This window comes from Cynocephalus volans, chromosome 2 (genome assembly GCF_027409185.1).
Source record: "Cynocephalus volans isolate mCynVol1 chromosome 2, mCynVol1.pri, whole genome shotgun sequence".
Taxonomy (NCBI): Eukaryota; Metazoa; Chordata; class Mammalia; order Dermoptera; family Cynocephalidae; genus Cynocephalus; species Cynocephalus volans.
In genome coordinates, this window is record NC_084461.1 from 224,383,966 (window position 1) to 224,409,116 (window position 25,151).

Consider the following 25,151-nt stretch of genomic DNA (forward strand, 5'->3'; position numbering starts at 1 on the left):
GTTCCCTCTAAGCTCACACTTCCGCTTTGCGGCAGTGTACTCCCGGAAGACGGAAGCGCCTGACGGCAGCTTTCCGGTGGTGGGAAAGTGAACGAGGCCAGAGTCAAAGCGGCGCATTCTGAGGCAGGTGGGGTCCCTGTGGAAGAGGGAAGGCAGGCGACAGCATAGGGCCTGACTCGGGAGGCCGGCGGATCAGCAATTGCAGAAGCAGACAGCGGCAGAGAAGAGATGGTGCGGGGAGGCGCCGAGGAGGCGCAGTCCGCCCCTCTCAGGGTTAGTGAATGAGGCTCTCTGCCCGGGCCGGCCCGGGGACTGTGGGCTGCGGTTCCCAGCATGAGTGCGGGCCCCGGCTGTGAGCCCTGCACCAAGCGACCCCGCTGGGGCGCCGTTGCAACTTCTCCGCCGGCTACATCGGACTCCCGGAGCTTCCCTGGCAGGCAGACACGCGTCCTCGACCCCAAGAACGCTCCCGTGCAGTTCAGGGTCCCACGGTCCTCGCCAGACTACGTCCCGGGGCGGGCGGGACCGCACAGAGGCAGCGCCACCTCTCTTGGTACGTGGGGAAATAAAAATCTTTGTTCTTTACCGCGGCCCGAACCACTTCCTAGTCTCAGTATGAGGACCCAAAGGCTCCAGTCACTCTTTTCTGGTCTTGTGTGCACCACTCTGATATCCCCTTGCTGAGCCACCAAGGCTACTAGTAGTCGTACGGCGCCGCGTTTTTTTCGGTGCGATTGGTGTGAGAAACCCTGATGAGCAGTCGCTCACACTGCAGAAAATGGCAGGAGACTCCACCTGTTTGCATTCCTCAGGTATGATTAGGAAATTGCCTTAGTTGTCAAGGAGGTCTAGTTGTGTATGTGAAGCAGGCGGGGGGCTCTAGATGGAAAGAAAGCTGTTGCAACTTCACCCATTCAGATTCTGGGTTTTGGGATGCAGAGTTGTTAGTCTTAGTTGGCATTTTACTTATCCCTGGCATACAGTGTTGAACAAGAGGAACTTGGTCCCTGCCTTCATACCCTAAAATCTATCTGGAGATATAGACAATAGCAGAAATCAATGTAAAATAAAGAGTAGTGGGCATTCTGATAGCTGAGAGACAGATTGTGCCTGTAGGAGTCAGGTATACTTAACCTAGTCTATGGGATCAAAGATAGTACTCCAGAAGATGAGATCCTTATTCTGAGGGCTAAGAATAAGTGGGGGTTAGCTAGATGAAGAGGAAGTAAGGAAGTGTTGCAGGAGTGCAACTGCTGCATGGAGGGAGCAGGAGAAAGTTATGAGAGATGGGCTGCAGAGGTAGAAAAAAGTCAGATCACACTGGGATATGTGGACAGTGCTAAGGATTTTAACTTTTATCCCTAAAGGCAATAAGAAGCCATTAAAGAGTTTTCAGTAGGGGAGTTGACTTGTTTTTTGAAAGTCTGATTGGTGTGTGGAAAATGCAGAATGAATTGAAAGGGAGTGCAAGTGGAGGCCCAAGAATAGTTAAGGAGTTAATCTAAGGGGGAGATAATTGTGGCATAGACTTTGATGTGGGCAGTTGGGAAGGGAAGAAATGGATGGATTCTGGAGAAAACGGGATACTTAGGTTTGTACTTCAGAAGAAATGTCTGTGCTGGAGAAATAGATTGGGGAATTTGTGGCATAAACATGATTATAGATGGTATAGGTGTAGATTAGGTCATATATGCATATAAAGAAAGTAAAGGTGACCTAGGATAAAAAACATTGAATGGTAGACTGAAAAGAAGCGGCCAGAGAGGTGGGAGGAAAGCCTGGCCTGTGTATTGTCATCAGAGAAGAGCATCTTAAAAAGGATGCATTGGTCAGCAGTGTATGAGGCTGAACAGAGGTCAGGCAGTCCTCTGATGAACTATGTACACTTAGGTGTCTTAGGATTTAGAGGCAGATGGGAGCAGACTTAAACTAAGTCTTAAAGGATGAGCAGGATTTGCTATATAAATCAAGAGGAGGAAGAGTTATATGAGCAGAGGTAACAGCACACGTAAAAGGGGGTAGATCTGGAGCACAGGAATGATGAGTATCAGATGGGGCAGGGAAGTTGGGCAAGAGCTTATTATAGACAAACTTGAGTGCCATTTTAAGGAGTTTGAACTTTATTTCGTGGCTAATGGGGGGACTACTAAAAAGCTTTTTTAAGCAGGAGAATACCATTTGGTTAATGTTTTAGAAAAGATGGCTTAAGCAGTGGCTTTTGGACTTTTCTGAACACAACTCACAGTAAAAATTTTATCTGTTACACAGAGTAAGAAATATATATATATGACCTGGCAAATATGCCATATTTATAGCTGAAACAAATGTTTTATGAAATAATACTTACCCTTACTATATATGATGTTTTCTTACATTGTCTTTATTATTTCATTGAAAAAACGCTGGTCATTTGTAGTTTTTCGAACACTGGATTAGACAAAGTCAGGACTGTAGACAGGGAGACCAGCTTCATGAAACAAAAGTTCAATAAGTGATGTATTGAAAGGACATAAGAAAGGGATGTATTTAAAATTTAAGATGTATATTTCAGAGAGCTTGATATAGGAGAGGGAGAACTGAAGGTGAATTTCAGGTGCTATTTCTGACTTCTGTGACTGGGCTATTTGTGGTCCCATTAACTTTATTTGCATGTAAAGGAGGAGGAATTAGTTGCAGGAAGGGGTGGGGGCAGTCAGTCCTCACTGGTTGGATCATGAGTTTTCTGCAGAAGAACTAAATTAATACTGGGGGCTGTACTTCGTGTGTGTAAATGTTTTCTGTATACCTTGCATAGGACACCAATTAACAGAATGTTCAAAGTCTAAATTTGTATGGAAAAAAAAAGTTTAAATTTTGGGATTCTTTTAGGAACTTGGTATTTAATTTTTTTTTTTTTTTTTTAAAGATGACCAGTAAGGGGATCTCAACCCTTGACTTGGTGTTATCAGCACCACACTCTCCCAAGTGACCCACGGGCTGTCTCTTAAAATTTTCATATATAGTTATTTTAGAAGAAGTAGGTGGGGTAGGGAAACGGATATTTATTCAGTATCTTTAAATTTTGTATTTATCTTACTGGGCACATTTCTTGATATCTGCAAATCTACATATAGGCGAACTCAGCATACTATTCACATTCTGATGGGGAATGATTTATCCAATTTTGTTGTTACAGGAGACTTTTTGTGGAAGTGGGTGTTCCTTTGAAATACAGGTGAATTTTACTGCATTTTGTGCCTTTTGCTGCTCATTGAATGACCTGCTCATTGAAATACATGGTTGTTGAGTGATGTTACTGACGAAATAAGTGTAAATGGTGTGAAGTCAGAATAAACCTGGAGGACTATTGATCTCAGTGAAAAACGTTTGGGTGGAAGTGTTGGGAGAGAATATATTTGTTGAGTATCTGCTTTCTGAGGCTGGACATTTAATATTTTCTCTTGCTTAATATTTTCTGTCATTTTTATATTCTCGTTGATCCACATAATCCTTGGAATTTCTAGGTGAGGAAATACTCATAGAGGCTCAAAGAAGTGCAGTAACTTGGCCAAGGTGCTAGTAGTAAGTGACTGGGCAAAGATCTTGTCCAGGATTATTTGACTTTAGATCTTGTGTTTTTTTTAATCACTTCATATTGCCTCTCCTTTTGTTTGCTGTGATTATTTCTAGTTAAAAGAAATTCCCAGGAAACCTGGGAACCATTATTTTATGCTTTCTTCAGAATTAAGAGATACAAAGTTCTTAAACAGTTCTGTGATGTGTTGGAAAAGAAACTTTTGGAAGCGAGAAGTAGTGGTCTTTGAAAGAGAAGTAGGCAGTCCTTTCTCTGGGGCCCTGAGAAAGACTGAAGAATGTTATATTATCAGGAAATAATGGTTTCTCACCTCTTGCTTTTTCTCTTCATCCCTTTCTCAGGCTTCAGGAATCACAATAAAAAACCTGAAGCTAGAGAGAGAACACATTCTCAGTGTGAGGGCTGCAGGAGAGATCCCTCTTCTCCTTCAGCTTCATTGAAATACTCCTAGTTTTTCATGAAATGATGTGTGCAGTCTCTTGCTTCTGAATGCTTATCAGTGTAGTACTGTGCTTCATGTGTATTCTAGGAATCTAGCAATAGCATTCTTACATTTAATCCTTACATTTATGGAAAAAGGTGTTTTAAATTTTAAACTAACTCAAAAAATGAATGTTTTGGCACATTGCTGGTTTGTAGTTTGAGGATTTTCTGCACTTGTATTTGATATAATGAAATCAAATAGAAAAAATGGAACTGTAGAAAAATTCTCATAATCAAGCAATTCATCCTCTTAACTCCCTTCTGACTAAAGCTGTTTTTTCTCTGAAGCCTGATTTACTGCAGAAATACTAAATAAAATCATTAAAGTAGTGATGTTTAACAACAAGAAATATCAAATATATATGATTATTTTTTGTGATAGAAACTATTTAAAAATACTAATCAAAGATTTTTACTAGTTGGACTATTAGTATTTTATGGAACGTATAAATTATATAGCCCTTGAATACTTTTCTGTATAAAATTCTTCCCAAATCTGAAATGTATTTCAATCATGCCATTATTTCAGTGATAAATAAATCATTGATTTTCATATTTTTGAGCCTGCATCTGTTTTGCTTGTATTATGGTGTTTGAGGAGACATAGGTAAATAAGAATGAGTCTACGATGTAAACATTGCAGTTTGGAGAATTGTTAAGAATGTTTAAGATTTTATGTTTACACTTGATCTTGGCCAAAAGGCCAAGAAGCTTATGTTTTCTTATAGTGAAATGTATACATGTAATCCATATCTAGTGTATTAGATTTTGGCGGCACACTTATTTCTAATGGTTATATAAAATGTGGCTTGTGTGTGTTTATACTGCATGCTCCTCTCCTGAGCTATCAATTCTACTTTTGGTACTGTGTGTTGGTCATTTCTGTCTAATTATCTCTTTGGCGTCTGAAATTTAGTATGTGCTGAATTGACCTAAGCATATTTCCCTCTGAACTCAATGCTCCTATATTCCACATTTCTACTTAATGCTGTCATCATCTTTCAAGTCCCTCAAGCTTACAGCTTAGTGTCACCTTTAACTTCCTTGGTCATTGTGAAGTCTGTAATGACGCCTCAGTTTTAATACTCTCACAAGGACTAATTTTGGTCCTTGGCCAATAGTTCTTCAATCTAGTTGATCATCAGAATTACTTTTTGAAAAAAATACAGGTTCCAGCTCCCCTCATGTCTCCATCATATTCACATACAGATTCTGATTCAGTAGCTCAGGTGTGGCCCTGGGGTCCATTTGTTGCTAGCATCCTAATGATCCAGGTGGTTTGAACCACTGAACTAAACCAGTAACTTCCTCACTGGTTTCTGCCAATAGGCTCTTTCTTCTTGCCCTTCAGATTTGTTCTCTAGGTTATCTCATGCATGGTTTTGAGCCTCCTAGATTTGAATTCTGGAATCCTGGCTGAGTGTGGCTTTCAACACTTTTGTACTTCTTTGTGGATCAGTCACAGTCCTCTATGAAATGGTCCTAGCTGACTTTTCAAACATATTTTCTGTTGCTTTCTTTTTAAGTTCTATTTCTCTGCCATTGGTGCTTTTGCTTTTCCCTTTATGCAACTGTATGTTTATTCTTCAAGACACAATTCAAGCACTGCCTCTTCGAAGAAATCTCACCGATTGTCCCCACTTACTCTTGTTCCCTGAAGTAGTCTTTTCTTCAGAAATACCTTAACTCCTTGTTAGGATTTTTTTAATAATAAAGATAATTAAGAACTAACGTTTTGTGAGCATATACCGGATAGCACCTTAAGCGCTTCACATGGATTGTTATTTTATTTAATTTAAATCTCACATTATCCCCGTGAGAGATACTGTTAATTTGCCTGTTTGACAGATAAGAAATCTGAGATACAGAAAAATGACCTCTCACAAACTCACATAGGAAGCCAGTGGGAGAGCCAAGATTTTAATCCAGATGTTTTGTTCTCAGATCCTGTGCTCTTATCCTAATTCGTCTGTACCAACTCTGTTAGCGGCCAGTCACTTTCTACCCTATGCATATGTATTAATATTTATGTTCTTGTCTTATCTAATATTACTTGAGGGTAGAAGAAGTAATTAATCTTTATTTAAGCCACAGAACCTAGCATAATGCCTTGCACATATAATATGCTATTTCTGTTTTCTATTTGAAGGAATGTATGTGTATACATTCATTTTTATTTTTATTTTTTTAACAGTTTTCAAACAAAAGACTATTACCAGTTGGATGGACACTGAAGGAATCAAGACAGCTGAATCAGATAGGTATAGAAACATGCCTATGTAGAGAAATGAATAACATAATACATGGATGTTTTTATTTTGCTTCATGCTATTTTCTCTCTTCTTGTTTTTTTATTTTTCTTCATCTGCATTCATTCATTCTTTCAATTTATAGTTTTTCAGCATCTCCTATGTGCTGGGGACCCTCCTGTATCCTTGAGATACAGCGATGAAGGAGGAATAGTCCCTGTCTTTAAGATAATTATAGTTTAGCTGTGGTGACAGACACAAAAACACGTAATTACTGCCTTGTTTAATAAATGCAACAGTAAAGGTCTGAACAGGGTGCAGTGGTGGTTAGCATATAGAAAAAACAAATGATTAGCTTCACGTTTGGGCTGTGAGGGAAGACTGCAAATGGAGGTGAGTAAAGTTTAAGATGTGAAGAAAAGGCAGGTGTTTACCAGGCACACAGCTGGGTTATAGGCAAGTGTGCAAGGACATGGAGTCATGAAGGAGCATGCTGTGTGCTCAGGTAAACTCAGGAGTTTAATTATTGTGACATTGTAGGGATGTGGTTAGATAAGTGAATTTTTTGTATCAAGTTTTTTTTTTTGTTCTCTTGTAGTTTGCATAGTAAAGAAAACAACAATACAAGAATAGAATCCACAATGAGTTCTGTACAAAAAGATAACTTTTACCAACAGAATGTGGAAAAATTAGAAAATGTTTCTCAGCTAAGTCTTGATAAATCACCCATTGAAAAAAGTACACAGTATTTGAGCCAGCGTCAGACTGCAACTATATGTAAGTGGCAAAATGAAGGGAAACATATGGAGCAGCTTTTGGAAGGTGAGCCTCCGACAGTAACTCTGGTACCAGAGCAGTTCAGTAATGCCAACATTGATCAGTCACCCCAAAATAATGATCACAGTGACACAGATAGTGAAGAAAATAGAGATAATCAACAATTTCTGACACCTGTAAAGCTTGCATATGCAAAGCAGCCTATGGAAGACGAACAGGCCAGAGAAGCTAGAAGTCACCAGAAATGCAGCAAGTCTTGTCACCCTGTGGAAGACTGTGCAGGTTGTCAGCAGGAAGAGATAGATGTGGTACAAGAGAGTCCATTGTCAGACATTGGCTCTGAGGATGTTGGTACCGGACCAAAAAATGACAACAAATTGAGTAGACAAGAAAGTAACCTAGGAAATTCTCCTCCATTTGAGAAGGAAAGTGAACCTGAGTCACCAATGGATGTAGACAATTCCAAAAATAGTTGTCAAGACTCAGAAGCAGATGAAGAGACAAGTCCAGGTTTTGATGAACAAGAAGATGGCAGTTCCTCCCAAACAGCAAATAAACCTTCAAGGTTACAAGCAAGAGAAGCTGACACTGAATATAGGAAACGGTACTCTACTAAGGGAGGTGAAATTAGGTTACATTTCCAGTTTGAAGGAGGAGAAAATCGTACTGGAATGAATGATTTAAATGCCAAACTGCCTGGAAATACTTGTAGCCTGAATGTAGAATGCCGAAATTCCAAGCAACATGGAAAAAAGGATTCTAAAATCACAGATCATTTCATGAGAATACCTAAAGCAGAGGACAAAAGGTAATTTTTTCCATTAGGAGTATCTTTCCAATAGCATAGTACATTTTATAATTTTATAAGAGGGTTCAACAAAGTTATTTATGATTTATAGTAAAGCAAAGAAATTGCTGTCTTTCTTGTTAACTATTTATGTTAAATTTAGATCTAGATTTCGAAATTTAAATTCTAAAAAGACCAGAAACAGAAAACAAGAAGTAAAATAAATACTGGAAATCAGATGTTTAGTTTCATGAACTTCCTTCTGGAATTTATGGGAATTACTAGAACATGAAAATATTAGACTGATTGTAGCTACTTTTGAAATTTTTGTAGGCCATTGTATATTACAGTTTCTCTAATGCTCTGACGGACAGGCGAGTGGTATTATACTTGCTTTATAAATGAGAAAACTGGGATTTGGCTTAGTGAATTTGATGAGTTCATGTAACTTGTGGGTGGTAATACTGAGATTTAAATCCATGTGTGTCTGATTATAAAGCTTATGTTTTTACCATTATCCAATACGGAGTCTTAAAGCCCACTCAGTAATTTCTGTGATCTCAGTTTTCTAGCATGTGATAGTAAGTTCATTCCATTGAAAATCACTGTGTAGAGACCTGAGAAGTAGCTGATTTTCGGGACCGTGACTCATTTGGTGGTGTCCAAATGTTCTTATGTGGCCTCTGTTTTCAGAAGGTGATTTATATGTTTGGAAATTCCTTCCACAGACTATTGGAAACAAGTTATTGAGTTTTAATATAAGCTTTATAAGTTTTTCTTTTGATTGTAAACATAAACCGACATGAGAGAATAAGCTTGGTACACTTTAAACAATAATATTCTAGGTAAATCTTGCCCTTGTGTATCCAAGGGAATTAAAGCAATACATAATTTGTGACTGAATACCTTTGTCTTGACCTTAGAAAAGAACAATGTGAAATCAGACATCAAAGAACAGAAAGGAAGATCCCTAAATACATTCCACCTCACCTTTCTCCAGATAAGAAGTGGCTTGGAACTCCTATTGAGGAGATGAGAAGAATGCCTTGGTGTGGGATCCGGCTGCCTCTCTTGCGACCATCTGCCAGTCACACAGTAACTATTCGGGTGGGTATCACCTCTCACCTATTCAGAGAGAAGATTGAAAGTCCTGATTTATTGTGGTATTTGTTAATGTGAAAAACAGATCAAGACATAGAAAGTTCTTTTCTGCATATATAAGATACGGAGAAGTCTACAGACCAGAGAAATATGAAGATAGCTTGCTTAATACAGTGCTTGAATCCACAAGATGAATCATCAGCTGATGATAAAATTGAATTTTTCTGTGTTTTTAAGAAGCCTCATTTTTTAAAAAATTTAGTCGACAGTATTTATTGAGCACCCACTACCTATTAAGTACTGGGTTAGTCCCTAAAATTCAAAGTTGTGCATGGTTTTATTACCCTTAAATCATTCTCCAGTTTTGCCCTCTTTTCTGAGCTTTAGATTCTTCTAGAACATTTTCATCACTGCCTCACAGTTGTCCCAAATTCAACATGTCTGAAACCAACCTCATTTTTTTTATTGTGATAAATATATATATAACAAAATTTACCATTTTAACCATTTTTAAATGTGCAATTTGGTGTTAAGTATATTCATGGAGTTGTGTAAACATCACCACTATTAATTTTCAGAACCTTTTCATCTTTTCAGGCAGAAACTGTGTACCTGTTAAATAATAACACCTCATTCCAGGCTTCCTCTAACTCCCGTAACCTCTTTTATACTTTCTGTGGGTTCTTTAAAAAAAGAAAACTTTATTGAATTCCATAAAATTCATGCATTTTAAGTGCTCAATTCAGTGATATTTAGTCAATTTACTGAGCTATGTAACCATCACCGTAATCCAGTTTTAGAAGATTTCCATCACTTATTGGGTAGTTTTAAATATTCGTTGCCTTTATTAGTAAGTTTGTATAGATTTCACAGAGACTACTTAGAAAAATTAAGACATGATCCCTTTTATTATACAATTTAGTCTAGATGTGATTAAATATTTTGAAATTCAGGATTCTTTAGCATGTTTAAAGGTGGGGGTAATGTTGAACAGGGATGTGGGGTTTGAGCTGAGGTCTGAAAGATGAGCAGAAATTTCTGAGGAGGAGTTAGCAAGAGAATTCCAGGCAGATGTATAAGCTTTATAAGAAAAGGCTGTGCAGTTGAAAACTATTTGGTTTTCTATAGAATTTGGGTAGGGAATGGTGGACTTGAACAGTGGATTGGGTCCATGTCACAGAGGGCTTCAGGTGCCAGGAATGGGACTTGAGTCATATTTGTAAAGTCAATGGTAGTGCTATAGCAAGATTAATCAGATAGCTACATTTAAGGAAAATAGAAGGGAGGATACATTAGAAACAGGCAGAGGTATTGTAAGAGCTCGAATAAGAGATAATAAGTAAGGAGACAGTAATTATCAAATTGTAATACATGGAAGTGCTTCAGGGGTCTTTTGAAGTTTGACTCAAGTTTCTTTTCTAACTGAAAAACCTATAATAAAAGAACTAACAAACCTACTCAGATTTGAAGATGCTTAATACCGTATTTTAACCAGCAGACTTTGTCACAATAATTCATTTTTGTATAGACCATAGAACCAAAGTTCTTTTGCCACTGCTGTTTAACTGAAGATTTCCCTTAAACATCAAAATAACAGTTTAAAAACTGTTACTATTTGTAACTATCTAGATGTGTGAATCAGGATTTTCTTAACACTGTTTAAGAGATATAAATGTAAATTAATTGGTAGATTAATGTAAGCTTTAGCTGTTATTCCTAACTCCTGATTTCCAATTTTGTATTTCTTAAACCTGTCTCATTGTCACTTAATGATGTTAAAGTACAAGTAATCATAAAAATTATATTTATAAAAATAACTTTTGATTTAAGTATAATGATTTCTTGTCAGATTTCATAAGGGAAAAAAGAATTCTGCTATTTTAAATAGTTGGAAAATGTCTGAGGTAGGGTAATAATCATGGGAATAAAAAAGAGAAAATAGTTGAGTTTTGAGGTAAAATTCATAGGACATGGTGAATTATTAAATATGGGTGATAAGGAAAAAGGAGGAGTCGATAATTTAAAATGAAATTTCTTAGGCTGGATGACTGAGACAATATTAATGATGAGGATCTGGAGAAAAGTTTCATTGAGGGAGTTAAGTGATATTTTAATTTTTCCTTCTTTCTCTCTCCCCTGCCCCAAGAAAGCATCCTATAACATCATCATTTAATCTCTATTATTACTGTTTATTTCTTAGATCACCAATGACCCTTGAATTTTTTAAATCTTCAAAAAATATTTTTTATTACAAATAGTAATTCAGGGTCATTGTAAAAAATACGAATATTTGGGCCAGCCCCGTGGCGCACTCGGGAGAGTGCAGCGCTTGGGAGCGCGGCAGCGAGCCGCGGGTTCGGATCCTATATAGGAATGGCCGGTGCGCTCACTGGCTGAGCGCGGTGTAGGCGACACCACACCAAAGGTTGTGATCCCCTTACCGGTCACAAAAAGACAAAAAAAAAAAAAAAAAAAAAAAAAATACAAATATTCCATGAACATATGTAACTCAGAGAACACATGTCTGTCTTAGTCCTGTTCCCAGAGTTAACAGTTTGTTGTATTTTCTTCTAGATTCTTTTTCCTGAATATGGTAATATGATACATGTAATTAACCATTAATTTAAGAGTTTTTAATTATATTTCTAAGATGCCAGATATTAATGGTTACAGAATTTGAAATAATAAAATGGAGCCAATATTTAGCTTCAGAAATGTGAGGCAATCTGAAATTGCATGGACATGACACTCAGTGCTTATCTATAAACATATAACTCGTGCGCTTGCGCCCAGTCACTCACACATAGGATATTCTTACATGTGTATTTCCCTTCATGTGAAGCTCGACCTGGACCTATTCTGTTTTCTCCAATGACGTGGGACATCTTTACAAAATTACCATTGGGACCTTCTTATGAGGGTGAAAATACTTATAGCCTAATTAATGACTCAGTCACATTTGACTCTAGACCTTCTTGGAATATTCTCATTCCATGACACCATCTAATGCTAGTTTCTTCCTACCTTTTTAGCCAGTTCTTATGTTCCTTTTAGGTACTTCTTCTATATGTGACCAGTAAGTGTTGCTGGAGTTCCTGAAAGCTTTTTCATAGATCCTCTCTCTCTCAGTGGTCTCATCCACCCTTGTGGTTTGAGTGGTCACCTGTATAGATGGCTTACAAATTTATTTCTCTTAAGTTGCAGATGTTTTTATAAAGCTGCCTGTTTGACAGTCTTCCTTTCCATAAGTTATTCTCTTTTTGAGGAACAATTTTCTTTCTCCCCTTTTCCTAGTTAACTTCTTTTTATCCCTTAGAACTCAGCTCAGTTAACACTTCCTCAAAGAAGCCTTCCCTAAACTCATCAGATAAATTAAGTCTGTCTAGAATAGTTTCATATTACAATTGAAATTTTATATTTATTTATGTGATTATTTGATTCTCTGCCATGAAGTGCTGATATATGTTGCCACATGGATGAACCTTGAATATATTATGCTGAATGGAAGAGGCCAGATACAAAAGGCTACATATTGTATGATTCCTTTTATTTGAAATGCCCAGAATAGGCAAAACATAAAACTTTTATTGTTTTAAAACATCTCCTTCTATGGCCCAGCAACCAAAAAAAAACAACACCCCAAAACATCTCCTTTTTCAAACATTTATTTAATGCTTATTATAGTAGCATATGTGTGTATATACATATACGCATATGTGTATATTTGCATATATATCCATGCTCATATACATGTAAATACACACTTGCCAGGTTCTGTCTTAAGTATTCAGAATACAATTTTAATAAGGATATTATTCTCAAGATATTTATGGTCTAGTGAAAGAAGAAAAAAAGTGTACTCTAGTCTGGTAATCTGATAAAACAAGAGGAAATCAACAGCATATTTAATGCTTCTAAAAACTTCATAGAGGGAATGAAAATTGAGCTGACTGTAAAGGTGAGAAGAGAGGTATAACCAGATAAAACAGGAAGGTGGTAACTGATAGTACTCATATTAGAGAAGAGACAGTCATATGTACACAGGCATATAGGTATGAAAGTGAGTTTGCTATGTTTGAGGAGTTACAAGTCTGCTGGCTTGTCCAGAGTGAATAGTGTTTGGGTTAAGAGAGTATATGAAAAAAAGAATGTCATTTGGAATCAGTAGACGCATTACAAGGTTCGAAGCTGGGGAATACTTTAGAGAGATAATGTTATTCCAAAGTGGGGATAAGGATTTTATGGGGCATGAATGTGTCTGGGAGCAGTTGGAATTAGGGAGAAGTATAGGAGGCTTTTGGCAGAAATTTGGGCAAGGAATGATGAGGGTCTGGGGCCTAGACGGGATGGAGTTAGAATGCACAGGCCATGGTGACTTGGAAGCTGATTGAATGGAGGTGAGGAAGGGTAACAGCTGAAGAGGACTTCTGAGATTTCCGGCTTGGGAGATGATCTCTATTTTATGGCAGCTTCGAAGTTTGGCTACATTTTATAGAAGATACACTTAGTTTTTATGCACTTAAAATTTTCTTGTTTACCCTTTATTTCAGGTAGATCTTTTGCGAGCAGGAGAAGTACCTAAACCTTTTCCAACACATTATAAAGATTTGTGGGATAACAAGCATGTTAAAATGCCTTGTTCAGAACAAAACTTGTATCCTGTGGAAGATGAGGTAAGAACAAAACTGGGGTTCTTTTAGTCTTTGAAAGACAGTTTAGTAGTTACTTATTTGACTTCTGATTCTATGATGCAAAAGAACTTGAATAGCTTTCTTATATCTTTTTCTTTTTCCTTAAAGAATGGTGAACGAACGGCAGGCAGTCGGTGGGAGCTCATTCAGACTGCACTTCTCAACAAATTCACACGACCTCAAAACCTGAAGGTAAGTTCTTTTGGCCATTGTCTTTCATAGGTAGGTCTTGGAGATGGGCCCTGGGTGTCCTTCTTCAAAGACATTTTTTGATCTGAATAGACTCCAGTAACAACATTCTTTATATGTAAAATGGTTGCTTCTTGGCACTAAGGAACTCCTTAGAGACATTCTTCATTTCCATTCCATCACTAGGAAATGAGTGGAAGAACTGAGAGTTGTAAATGACTTGCCTGGAGCCACACAGAGTAATTTGGAGAACCAGGAGTAAGACTTCTCTGTTTCTTGACTCTCCATCTAATTTCCTTCAGTCCAAGCTTCTTTTATTTTTTGTTTTAAAATTATCATGTTTCTAAAATGTCTTTAAAAGTAAATCAGGAAAGAATTATGACTTCACCAGTATTTGCCCAAAGGGAAGCTGTTTCCTAATGATGAAAGTATAAGCATTCTAATTTTTTATTCCTCTTAATATTGCTTCTAGCATTTTAATAATTTATTTATTAATTTTATATCTTGGCAATAATTTATTTTTTGATTTTTTTTATATTTCATTTAAGATTGTAAGAGCAACCATTAGATTGTTTTTCTAAAATATGGGTGAATATACAGTATATATATATTTGGGGGGGAATGTTACTAAACTCAGATCAGGCTGCCTGCTTCCTTGAGAAGGAAAAAAAAACCTCAAAAGTCAAATGGTTGGTGTTGGAAAAACAGATGTATTCAGCTGAAGGAGATGGTAGACTATCCCATCTCAAAGATGTAGATTTACTGAGGGGTTTTTAAAGGAGGGGTTTAGGGACTAGAATGTGGGAGGTGAAATCAGGAGAGAAGACATGAGCTACGAGAAGTCGATGTCTATGGGTCAGGTAAAGGCCTCATCTGCTTTCTGTTCTCATCTTCGCTGTTATCTCAGGACCCTGCAAGATTTTGATTTGTGCCTGTGTACTTGGCTGGTGCCCAAGGTCAACTTCCAGTCATTTGGCCTTGATCATTTCTCAAAACTCTACAAGTCTCAAAGAAAGAACGGTTAGCTTTGCAAAGTATTGATTAGTTTCTTGGCCTTGTTTTCCTACTTAGCAAGTAAGATAATAAAGTCAGTGGATGAGAAGAAAGAGTGGAGAGAAAAAAAAGTGTCCTTTTAAATCTATCCCCCTTCTCTGCAGCCCAGGCAGTTTTAGGTCCCAACGTGGCTTCAATCCTGCTCACTCCAACAGGAACTGTAGCCATGGAAATTTTTAACATTTTAAAAAAATATAAACAGTGACAGCATTTTCACTGCTTTTGTGAAAATGGGTTTTATTTTATTTCAGAGACTTAATTTGTTGTGTATAGTTTCTTGTGTTTCATAGTGTTTTCCATGTATACTTGCAAGTTATTCCTAAAGTGTCTATATCTTTCTGTATCTCCTGTTTTTTTTCTTTTCTTTTTTTTTTTTTTACGTGAAAAACATTGATATGTTGTACTATAATGTATTTTGAAAATATTTTTCCTTAGGGACAGTGTTTCTCAGTCTCCTTTTAAATGGGAAAAATTTGCAATGTCTGCCAAGATTTACTTATTTTTGATATAATGTTAATCACATATGTACAAACATAAAACTAAGTATAAACTCCTTATATTTATAGTGCTTATACAGCCATATCAGTTTGATTTTTTTTCCATTTCAAGCATGATGAGCCATCATTTGATTTGTGTTCATTATCCCAGTTAAAATAATTTGTAGTCGGTATTCATTTTTTGCACAGAAATTTTTTAACCACTGATCCAAACCCCAAAATAATATGCTGAGAAAATTTTTAAAAATCTGTATAAAGAAAAAATTTTTTATTTTGTATTTATTCCTTGTCTTACTAATCACAAACAGTTGATGGATATTGGTCAATGCGAAGATGGGATCTTTATGTAGAACATCAGCTTGCAAATAAGTGTGATAGTGATCCTTTGATCCAGGTTCTTTAGAATTTGACATACCTGTACTGTGGTGTATCATAGGAATGCTCAGTCTTCCCACCACTTTTATTTAAAGTACCAGACTTCATTTCTATAGTGTGTTGTTATTTTGCCTTTGTTTTCGAAAACCAACATTATAAACTCACACAGGAGCAGGACACCCAAGAATACTACCCAGACTCCATTTGAGAAATACTATCTTATGTTCTTTATGGTCTTCTAAACGGGCAATTTTTAAGTTTTTTATATTTTTTTCTTCAAAAAAAAATTTTTTGTGTGTGTGACGCCCGCACTGCGCTCAGCCAGTGAGCGCACCGGCCATCCCTATATGGGATCCGAACCCATGGCGGGAGCGCCGCTGCACTCCCAGCGCCGCACTCTCCCGAGTGCGCCACGGGGTTGGCCTTTACTTCAAATTTAAACACAAAATACTCACAGACTAAATGCGGAATACTCATAGAGTAAATAACAGTCTGCTCACTTCTCTAGCAGTTCCTTAGTGTGCCATGATTACTTTAGGAAGGGGTAATTGCTTTTATCTGAATTCTTCTTTCTTGTTTATCATACTGTATATTCAACAGAACAGAGCAATCCATTGAGATTTTTTCTATCTGCTTATGGTAATTGTTTCCTTTGCTGAAAGAATGCTTTGGAAGGGAGAAACATTAAATCCCTCTGATTGAATATAATGACCTTTTTGCTATTTATATGCCATTTCATGTTGGATTTAGATGGATTAGAGACATTCAAAGGTTAAAAAAGGAACAGTGTCCTCAAAAGTTGATTTACACATTAATATTTCTTTAAATAATGTGTCTGATAATTGGCACGGAAAGAGTTTTGTTGTGCTTATTAAGAATTATGAACTAAAAAGAATTCACTGAGTAGTTGAAAGCAAAGAACACAGAGTGGCATCGAGTTTTTCTAATGATAGGAGACCTGATGGTAGACTACTTTTGAGAGATGAAGACTAAAGTAAAAGTAAATATTTGTTAGGAGTTAATGCTAATTATAAAACATAATTAAAGAATTAAAGTTGATTGCAAGTTTTACTTAAAATGTTTTTTCTCACCAACTTTGAGGAATAATTTATGTATAAAGTGTATAATTTGTTGAGTTTTGACATTTGTATGTACCTGTGAAGCCCCCACTACAGTCAAGATACAGAACATTTCTGTCATCCTCAAAGATTCCTCTCGCCCATTGTGGTCAATTCCATTTTCTGCTCTAGCCCCATACAATTACCTATCTCAACTTTTTTATAGTTTAATTTGCATTTTACATGAATGGAACATCATATAGTATGTATGCTGTAGTACCTGGCTTCTTTCACGCAGAATGAAGATTTTTGAGATTCATCCATGTTATTGAGTGTATCATTAGTTTCCTGCAGTACAGATTTAGCATGCTAATCCAAAAATCCCGAATCTGAAATGCTCCAAAATCTGAAACTTTTTGAATGCTGACATGACCCTCACAGGAAATACTTGTTTCGGATTTTGGATTTTGGATTTTTAGATTAGGGATGCTCAGCTCATAATATAATGCAATTAATCCACAATCTGAAAAAATCCAGAATGTGAAACACTTCTTGTCCTAAGCATTGCAGGTAAGGGATACTCAATATGTACACACATTGTTTATCCATTCACCTGTTGCTAGACATTGCTATTTAATACTTTATACAAGTTTCTGAAATCAGATACCAGTGACTAGGAAAGAAAACCTTAAAATTTTTTTAACTCTTACTGAAAATCTTATTTTCTAACTTGTGGGAAAAAAATAAACCCTCTTTCTTGTCATGTTGTTTTATGGGTTTTTTTTTTTTTTTTTTTTTGGTTTTTTTGTTTTTTCTTTTCTGAAGGAACTTGGATATCCCCTAATTCCAACTAATAAATAAAATACATTTTGTTGGCTCATTGTTTAACCTAAATGCTTGGTGATTATTTGTATGGCATTAAGTATTGTTCAGGAAACTCTTTGGCAGAGTGTTAATTTTTTAAAAAAATATGATTCCATTTATATGAAATATCCAGAATAGGCAAATCCATGCAGACAGAAAGCAGAGTAGTACTTCTCAGGGGCTGTGAAGATGGGTGAATAGGGAGTGACTGCTAATGACACGGTGGTTTCCACTTCCATGTGGGGTGATGAAAAAGTTCTGGAACTGGATAGTGGTGATGGTTGCACAGCATTACGAATGAACTTAATGCTGTTGAATTGCACACCTTAAAATGGTTTAAATGGTAAATGTTAAGTATATTTTATCACAATGAAAAAAACATGAAAACAATATTTTCAGAAAAGAAAATGTTAACAAAACATACTAAAAGTGAAATATTTTAAACAGACACTCAGGATCTAAAAGAGAAAGCAATGATATTAGCAAAATATAAATATAAAAAACTATCAATACATGATTATGTTCCATACTTGTATATGAGGCCAAGAGGCCTCAAGTGTGGGTTCATCTTCTTCTGGATCAAAGTCTGGATTATCAATTACAAGATGTTAGCACTGATCAAGAAAAAAAGAGAGAAGACCGAAATTACTAAAATCAGAAATAAAGCAGGGGTACAGTTGTCAGTTGTTTCTTCTATTAAGCTGGAGAAGGCTTTTAGGAGAGAGACATCATCTCTTTTTCTGGTTTCTGCTGGTGACTCTCCTTGTGTCACTGTAGTTGGATGTCTGGTGGGCTGCTCACATGGTGGCTGTGGTTACTGCTGTGGCACCGAGCTGCTTTTGCAGCAGCTGTGACTATGGCAGTGGCTGTGATGGGCCCCCCGCATGGAAGTGGCATTCTTGTCCTGCTTCCGGGTGGGAGATGCTGCCTACGATCCCAGGCAGTGGCTGTGATGGGCCACCACGTGGAAGTGGCATTCTGGTCTGCTTCTGGGTGGTGGCTCCTGCCTACGATCCCAGGTGTGCTCTGTTTCTTGCCTGCTTCTGGATGGAGAAGGCTGACCTTGGTTCCTGCCTAGGACCCTGAGTGTGCTCTCCATAGTGTTAATTTTTAAACACTTCTTCAATGATAAGGAAATTTGGAAGGTTTATAGTAATAATCTAACACAGTGATTTTCAAAATTATGTACTTTGGTAAAAAAAGTGTGTGTTGATATACACAATATAAATAGTTGTGTATAAATTTTACATATTTTATTAATGTAATATGTATATTATAAAATAATCAAAATAGATAATAAAAAGGATAAGAATGTAAAATGTAATTGTCAGTACTCTTTCTGCACAACTAATGGATTGTCTAAAGCATACCTCACTCTGGAAACCAGGTGTGTAGTACTGCCTATTCAGACAGTTAAAATCTACACCAGTAGATGGCGTAATATTTTGACTTTTCATTCTACATAACCACGTAATTTGTGTGAATGTTGGAGGGCAGATAACCATTTATATGTAGCTTACAAAAATAGCTGATAATAAAGGGAAAAAGATCATCTTATGCATTAGGGCAGTGTTTCTCAATCTTTTTTTCATTATTACCCTCCACCCCAGGAGCCTTTTTAAACATTTTTTTCCCCAATCTCCTCCCCTCCATGAAATTTTAATACTACGTTATATCTGTGTATATATAGTCTGACCCTTTCAAGGATCACAAACCATTGTGATATCTAAGTTTGTTTTCTATACTCCAAGATCCAATTTTTGTCCACTTGGAGTATATCACCTCTGTTTAGAATGCATGCTTTAGGGTAATTATGTTTTCCCCCTATTACTTGACCTTTCTGATCTCATTTCTCTTAAGTAAATTTTAATAATTTTAAGTGAGTTTTAATTAATTTTCTCTTAACTAAATAATTAATACGCATTCTATTTGTTTGTAGCTACTCATGTGCAGTAACTAATGCCAGGCAGCTTGTTTGCTGTTAAGAAATTTACTAGAAGTAGTTCATAAAAGAGACAGGCTGTTCATAAGTAACTCACTTAGCTATTTCATGACATTTTGTTTCTGCTTTTTCCGTAGGATGCTATTCTGAAATACAATGTAGCATATTCTAAGAAATGGGACTTTACAGCTTTGGTTGATTTCTGGGATAAGGTAAAAAGTATGCTTATTTCTTTATGAAAAGAATATGACAACTGTATAAGATGATTTGTGAAAAATACCCATAATTCTGCCACACTAACACAAGTATCATCTTTTATTTTTATGAATTTCCTTTTAATTTTTATGCCTGTTTTAGGGAGATCTAATTAAGAGTTAATATTGAGTTTTATCCTCTCATAGTATACGTTTTCTGTTACATTGTCATACCACTATCAATAATATCAATGGATGTATAATATTCCGTGACTAGATTTTGAGAATTTAATGAGTCCTATATTCTCAAACATCTAGGTTGTGTCATTTTACCCTAAACTGTAGCTGTGTGTGTGTGTGTGTGTGTGTGTGTGTGTGTGTGTGTGTGTGTGTGTGTGTGTGTGTGTGTGTGTGTGTGTGTGTGTGTGTGTGTGTGTGTGTGTGTGTGTGTGTGTGTGTGTGTGTGTGTGTGTGTGTGTGTGTGTGTGTGTGTGTGTGTGTGTGTGTGTGTGTGTTTTCCCATATTTGATATTGTTTCATTAGATGACTCCAGGAAATTAGATGGCTAGGTCAAATGGCACAAAAGTTTTATGGCTCTGTATATATGTTGTACAATCATTTTCGACAGGAGATTGTACCAATTTACTGTGCCAACAGCAATGGCTAAGAATACCACTTTCATAGTTTCATTTCTAAGTGGGCATCCTCCATTTTGAAAAAATGGTTGTATTCTTTTAAGCATTTTATTTTGAAGTAATTATAGATTCACAAAAATTGCAAAGAAGTGTACAGGGAGATCCTTTGCACCCTTCATCCCACCTTCCCCAATGTTGGTCATTGATCTCTTGCATACTGTAATACAATAGCAAAACCAGGACACTGATGTGAGAGCTCATTCGGATTTCACCAGTTAGGCAGATAGTCATTTGTGTTTGTGTGTATTTAATTACATCTGGTGTTACTGAGCTTTATGTAACTACCAGGACAATCAAGACACAGAACTGTTCCTTCACCACATGGCTCACTGGTGTTGACCCTTAATAACCACACTGACTCCTTCCTAACTCCTGGCAGCCACTAACCTGTTTTCCATCTCTGTAATTTTGTTTTTATTTCAGGAAGGTAACAACATATATAACCTTTTCAATTTGCCTTTTCTCACTCAGTATAATTCCCTTGAGGTCTATTCAAATTTATTAATACTTTTATCCTTTTTATTGTTAAGTAGTATTCGTGGTATATAGATGGATCATAATTTGTTTAACGATAGACTCATTTAAGGATATTTGGGTGGTTTCCAGTTTCAGGCTGTTATTACTAAATTTACTCTTAACATTTTTATACAAGTTTTTGCATGAACATAGATTTTTATTTCTTTGGGATAAATGCCCAAGAGTATAATTGCTGAGTCATTTGGTAAATGTATTTTTACTTTTAGAAGAAACTGCCAAACTACTTACCAGAGGAACTGTACAAAGCAATAGCAATATACTTTTGCTAAGTAATTGAGGCCCCCAAATGATACTTTAATGTACAGTCTATTAAAATAAATGGTTTACAATTTGATTCTTCTGCCCTTCTCATGTTATTTTTAGGCATCCAAATTATTTATGCTTAATTTACTGATAGTAGAAATTGAACGTAATTTTGAAATGGAAAAATTTTGAGTTGAGATAACTTCAATATTACACAATTTTGATTCTAATAGAGAATAATTATTGAACTTTGAACTTGAACATGGCCTTTATTGTTTCTTTATGTTGGAGCCTTTTCCTCCTTGACTTGTTGATTACATAACTGTGAGGTAAAGAAAGTAATTACAATCACTCTTACTTCACAAATGAGTAGTTGTGATTTGGAGATGGACTTGCTTGGTCAAGGAGACATACTTTGTCCCTGGCAGGGCTGTCTAACCTGATCAGTGTTCTTTCCACTATTGCATGCAGTTGTGGTATGACGTCTCTCTGCACACTCCCTGCCCCCCACTTGTTGCCTCGTTCGCTCTGCAATAAGAGACTGATATGCCCCCTTCCTCTACCTTTCTTTTGAAATTCTGTCTCCCCAGACTACATTTTCCTATTTGCCCCCTCCAAAAGGAGATCTCACCATTCTTTGAATTTTCATGACAAAAGTTGAAATATATCTTGTGGTACTCCCTCTCTGTGCATTGTTTTATTTGTGAAATGTTGGCATCATATAGTAGGTTAAAAGTTTCATGGGGCAAAGAGACTGAATCTTACTCAGCGTTGTGTCTCTCAAAGCACCTGATACAGTGGCTTACATATAGCATGTGCTCTGTGAACTTGATTTCAATAGGAGATCAGGTCGTCATACTGGTTTTCAGGGTTACCGAGGTCTGGAAAAGTAATGGTTTAAGTTCAAAATTGGTATGTTTCTGATTTCTGCCCTCACTCCCAGCCCACACACATGACACACCCAAATGTAACAAACTTCTCCGCTCTGAGAATTTCTAGCTAGTGATGTTCCCTCATTCTCATCACTTAATTTCCTGTGCCATTACCATGCTTGAAGATCTGTCTGTCCTCTAGGACTGCTGGTGGTAATTCAAAAGAAAGTAGGTGGCTCATTACATTGTCAAGCATTAAACGTTATTGTGATTCCTTATAGTTAATACCTCCTGTTAATTAGGAAGAGCCTGAAAAATGTGAAAATGCAGTTGGCAGTGGTAGAAATAATACCACCTCTTCTTTCCCCTGAAATGTTTAATTATCTCACAAAGTATTTGTGAGGCAGCATAATACATAGTGGCTCTCAGATTTATTGTTTATCTGAATCCTAGAGTCTTGTTAAAACACAGATTGCAGCCCACCACCACCTCCAAGTTTTAGATTCAGTAGGTCTGGATTGGAACCGGAGACTTTGCAGTTCTAACAAGTTCCCGGGTGCTTTGCTGCTGCTGGTTCAGAGACCACATTTGAGATCCACTGATAGAGAAAAGAGCGTAGAATTAGAAATGGAAGTTATGGTTTCTTAGTCTCAACTCTGTAACCTTGGACAAGTCTGTGCCTTATTTTCCTCACTTGTTAAATGGACAAAATCACTGCTTTATCTTCCTTAATGGCATGTTGTAAGGATCCAGCTGATGTATCTGAAATAATTCTTAAAATTCTGGAGTGATACTCAAATACATTACTTTCTTCTGAAAAGTTTGATTTGCCTCTTTAAAAACAAAAATCTTTCATTATTAACATGCCTGAATTGCAGGAAACTTAGAAAATATGAAAAAGTAAGACAGTAAAGATTATCCATGATTTTGCTACCCAGAAATAATCACTCTTAATATTTAAAAAAATGTAATTCTATCTACCTATGCATATTGAATATGAATTTTTTAATGTTATTATTTTTAAATGGACATCTTGGTGCCTGAATCTTCTGTATCATTGAATATTTCCTTAGAATAGATTCCTAGAATATAATCATCAGATGAAAGGGTATGTCAATTTTAAGGCCAATTTATCTTCCTAGGGTTATTCAGTTTCCAGTTCTCTCCAGCAGTGTGTAAGAATTCTATATTACCATGCCATCATCAGTATATTTACTTTCAAAGTGTGAGAGTATATAAAAGCACCCTGTACAGTATTTTCTGCAGGGTAAAGGTTTAATATGACGAGCTGTTGCCTAAGAAAGTGTACCTGTAAGATATTCAAGACTCCCAAAGAAAATTTTGGTTAGGATAAAGTAATTTTCTAGCAGCTGTAGTGATACCAGTGTGATATATGAGAGTTCTCTAATTTAAATGACATTACTTCTCAGACTCTGAATAAATAATTTTAATAATAAAATGTGGAGTTTATAGTATAAAATTGAAATTAAACTTGCCCTAAAAGTTTGAGATCATTTTTCTCTGGGGTGTATCTGCTACATTTTTCATAGACCTAAAGAAAATTGTTCATCTGCTTTTGAGGAAAAGAGGAAAAAGGAAATAATATTTATTAAGGATATAAGTAAACCAAAAGGAATATATTACTGCATTTAATCCTCAGACTCCTTTGTGAAGTGTAGGCAGCATATTCAATTTAGAGAGGAAAGTATAATTAGGTTTAGAGAGGTTAACTAACTTGTTCAACATTATACATATATTAAGTAGGTGAATCTAGATTTGAGCTCAGTTTAGTTACTGCACAAAATAGGTGACCAGTAACTATTCATTGGATACATAAAGGACTGTTGGACTGCAAAGCCTGTGTCCTTTTTATTATAATGATTTTTATCTTTTAAAGAACACCGAGTACTCCTATATATAAGGCACTATACTACAAAAGATAACAGAATTGATTGACAGCCTTATCCTCAGAAACCAGAGGATGCTGGACATGTACACGGATGACTGTAGTAATTAGGCAGAGTGGAAGAAATGCTCTAGTAGAACTTAGTGGGTCATGGAAGGCTACTTTGGCTCTTTAATATTTTGAGAAATTGCCAAACTGTTTTCCAAAGAGACTGTATCATTTTTTGATCCCGCCAGCAATATGCAAAGGTTCCAATTTCTTCACATCCTCACCAGCCCTTTTTATGTATGTCTTTTTTATTTGAGCCATGTTAGTTGGTGTGTAATAGTATCTCATTGTGGTTCTGACTTGCATTTCTGTAATGGATTAATAATGTTGATTATCTTTTCTTGTGCCTATTGGCCATTTATACATTTTCTTTAGAGAACTATTAGCGAAATATCAAGTCAAATCCTTTGTCTTTTTATTGTGTTGTAAGCTTTCTTTATATATTCTAGATGCAAGTTCCTTATATGATTTGCAAATATTTTCTTACATTTTATCAGTTATCTTTTCATTATCTTGATGGTGTCCTTTGAAGCAACAAAGTTTTTAATTTGAACAAAGTCTAATTTATCAATTTTTTTTTATTTTGTTGCTTCTGTTTTTGGTGTCATATATAAGAAGCTAATTCAAGGTCATGACGATTTACTCCTGTGTTTCTTCTAGGCATTTTATAACTTTAGCTCTTATACTTATGTCCATTACCTGTTTTGCATTAATTTTTGTATATGGTATAAATTAGGGGTCAAGTTTTATTATTTTCATATAAATATCCAATTTGAGTTATTTTTTGTATATGGTGTGAAGTAGAGTCTGATTTCATTATTTTGCCTTTGGATGTCCATTTATTCCAGCCACATTTGTTGAAAAAATTATTCTATCCCTATTGAATTGTCATGGCACCCTTTTCAAAAAACAGTTGGCCATCAACTGAGGGTTTGTTTCTGGCCTCTCAGTTCTATTCCATTGACCTATATGTTTATCCTTATGCCATTATCACACAGTCTTGATTATTGTAGCTT

At 36.3% G+C, this 25,151-nt stretch overlaps 1 protein-coding gene across 4 annotated transcripts in view; it reads left to right on the top strand.

Annotated features, from left to right (window-relative positions):
* The first annotated feature begins 72 nt into the window (after positions 1 to 72).
* Positions 73 to 25,151, top strand: part of PARG (poly(ADP-ribose) glycohydrolase) — a 120,178-nt gene continuing 95,099 nt past the window's right edge. The window contains exons 1-7 of one of the 4 annotated variants that reach the window (XM_063086435.1): positions 73 to 553; positions 6,252 to 6,318; positions 6,905 to 7,891; positions 8,794 to 8,977; positions 13,522 to 13,644; positions 13,771 to 13,854; positions 19,778 to 19,852. In XM_063086435.1, coding sequence (XP_062942505.1) covers positions 334 to 553; positions 6,252 to 6,318; positions 6,905 to 7,891; positions 8,794 to 8,977; positions 13,522 to 13,644; positions 13,771 to 13,854; positions 19,778 to 19,852 — 1,740 coding nt within the window. In that variant the 5' untranslated portion in view covers positions 73 to 333. The remainder of the gene's footprint in view (positions 554 to 6,251; positions 6,319 to 6,904; positions 7,892 to 8,793; positions 8,978 to 13,521; positions 13,645 to 13,770; positions 13,855 to 19,777; positions 19,853 to 25,151) is intronic. The other 3 variants (XM_063086437.1, XM_063086436.1, XM_063086438.1) reach the window with 3 other exon arrangements.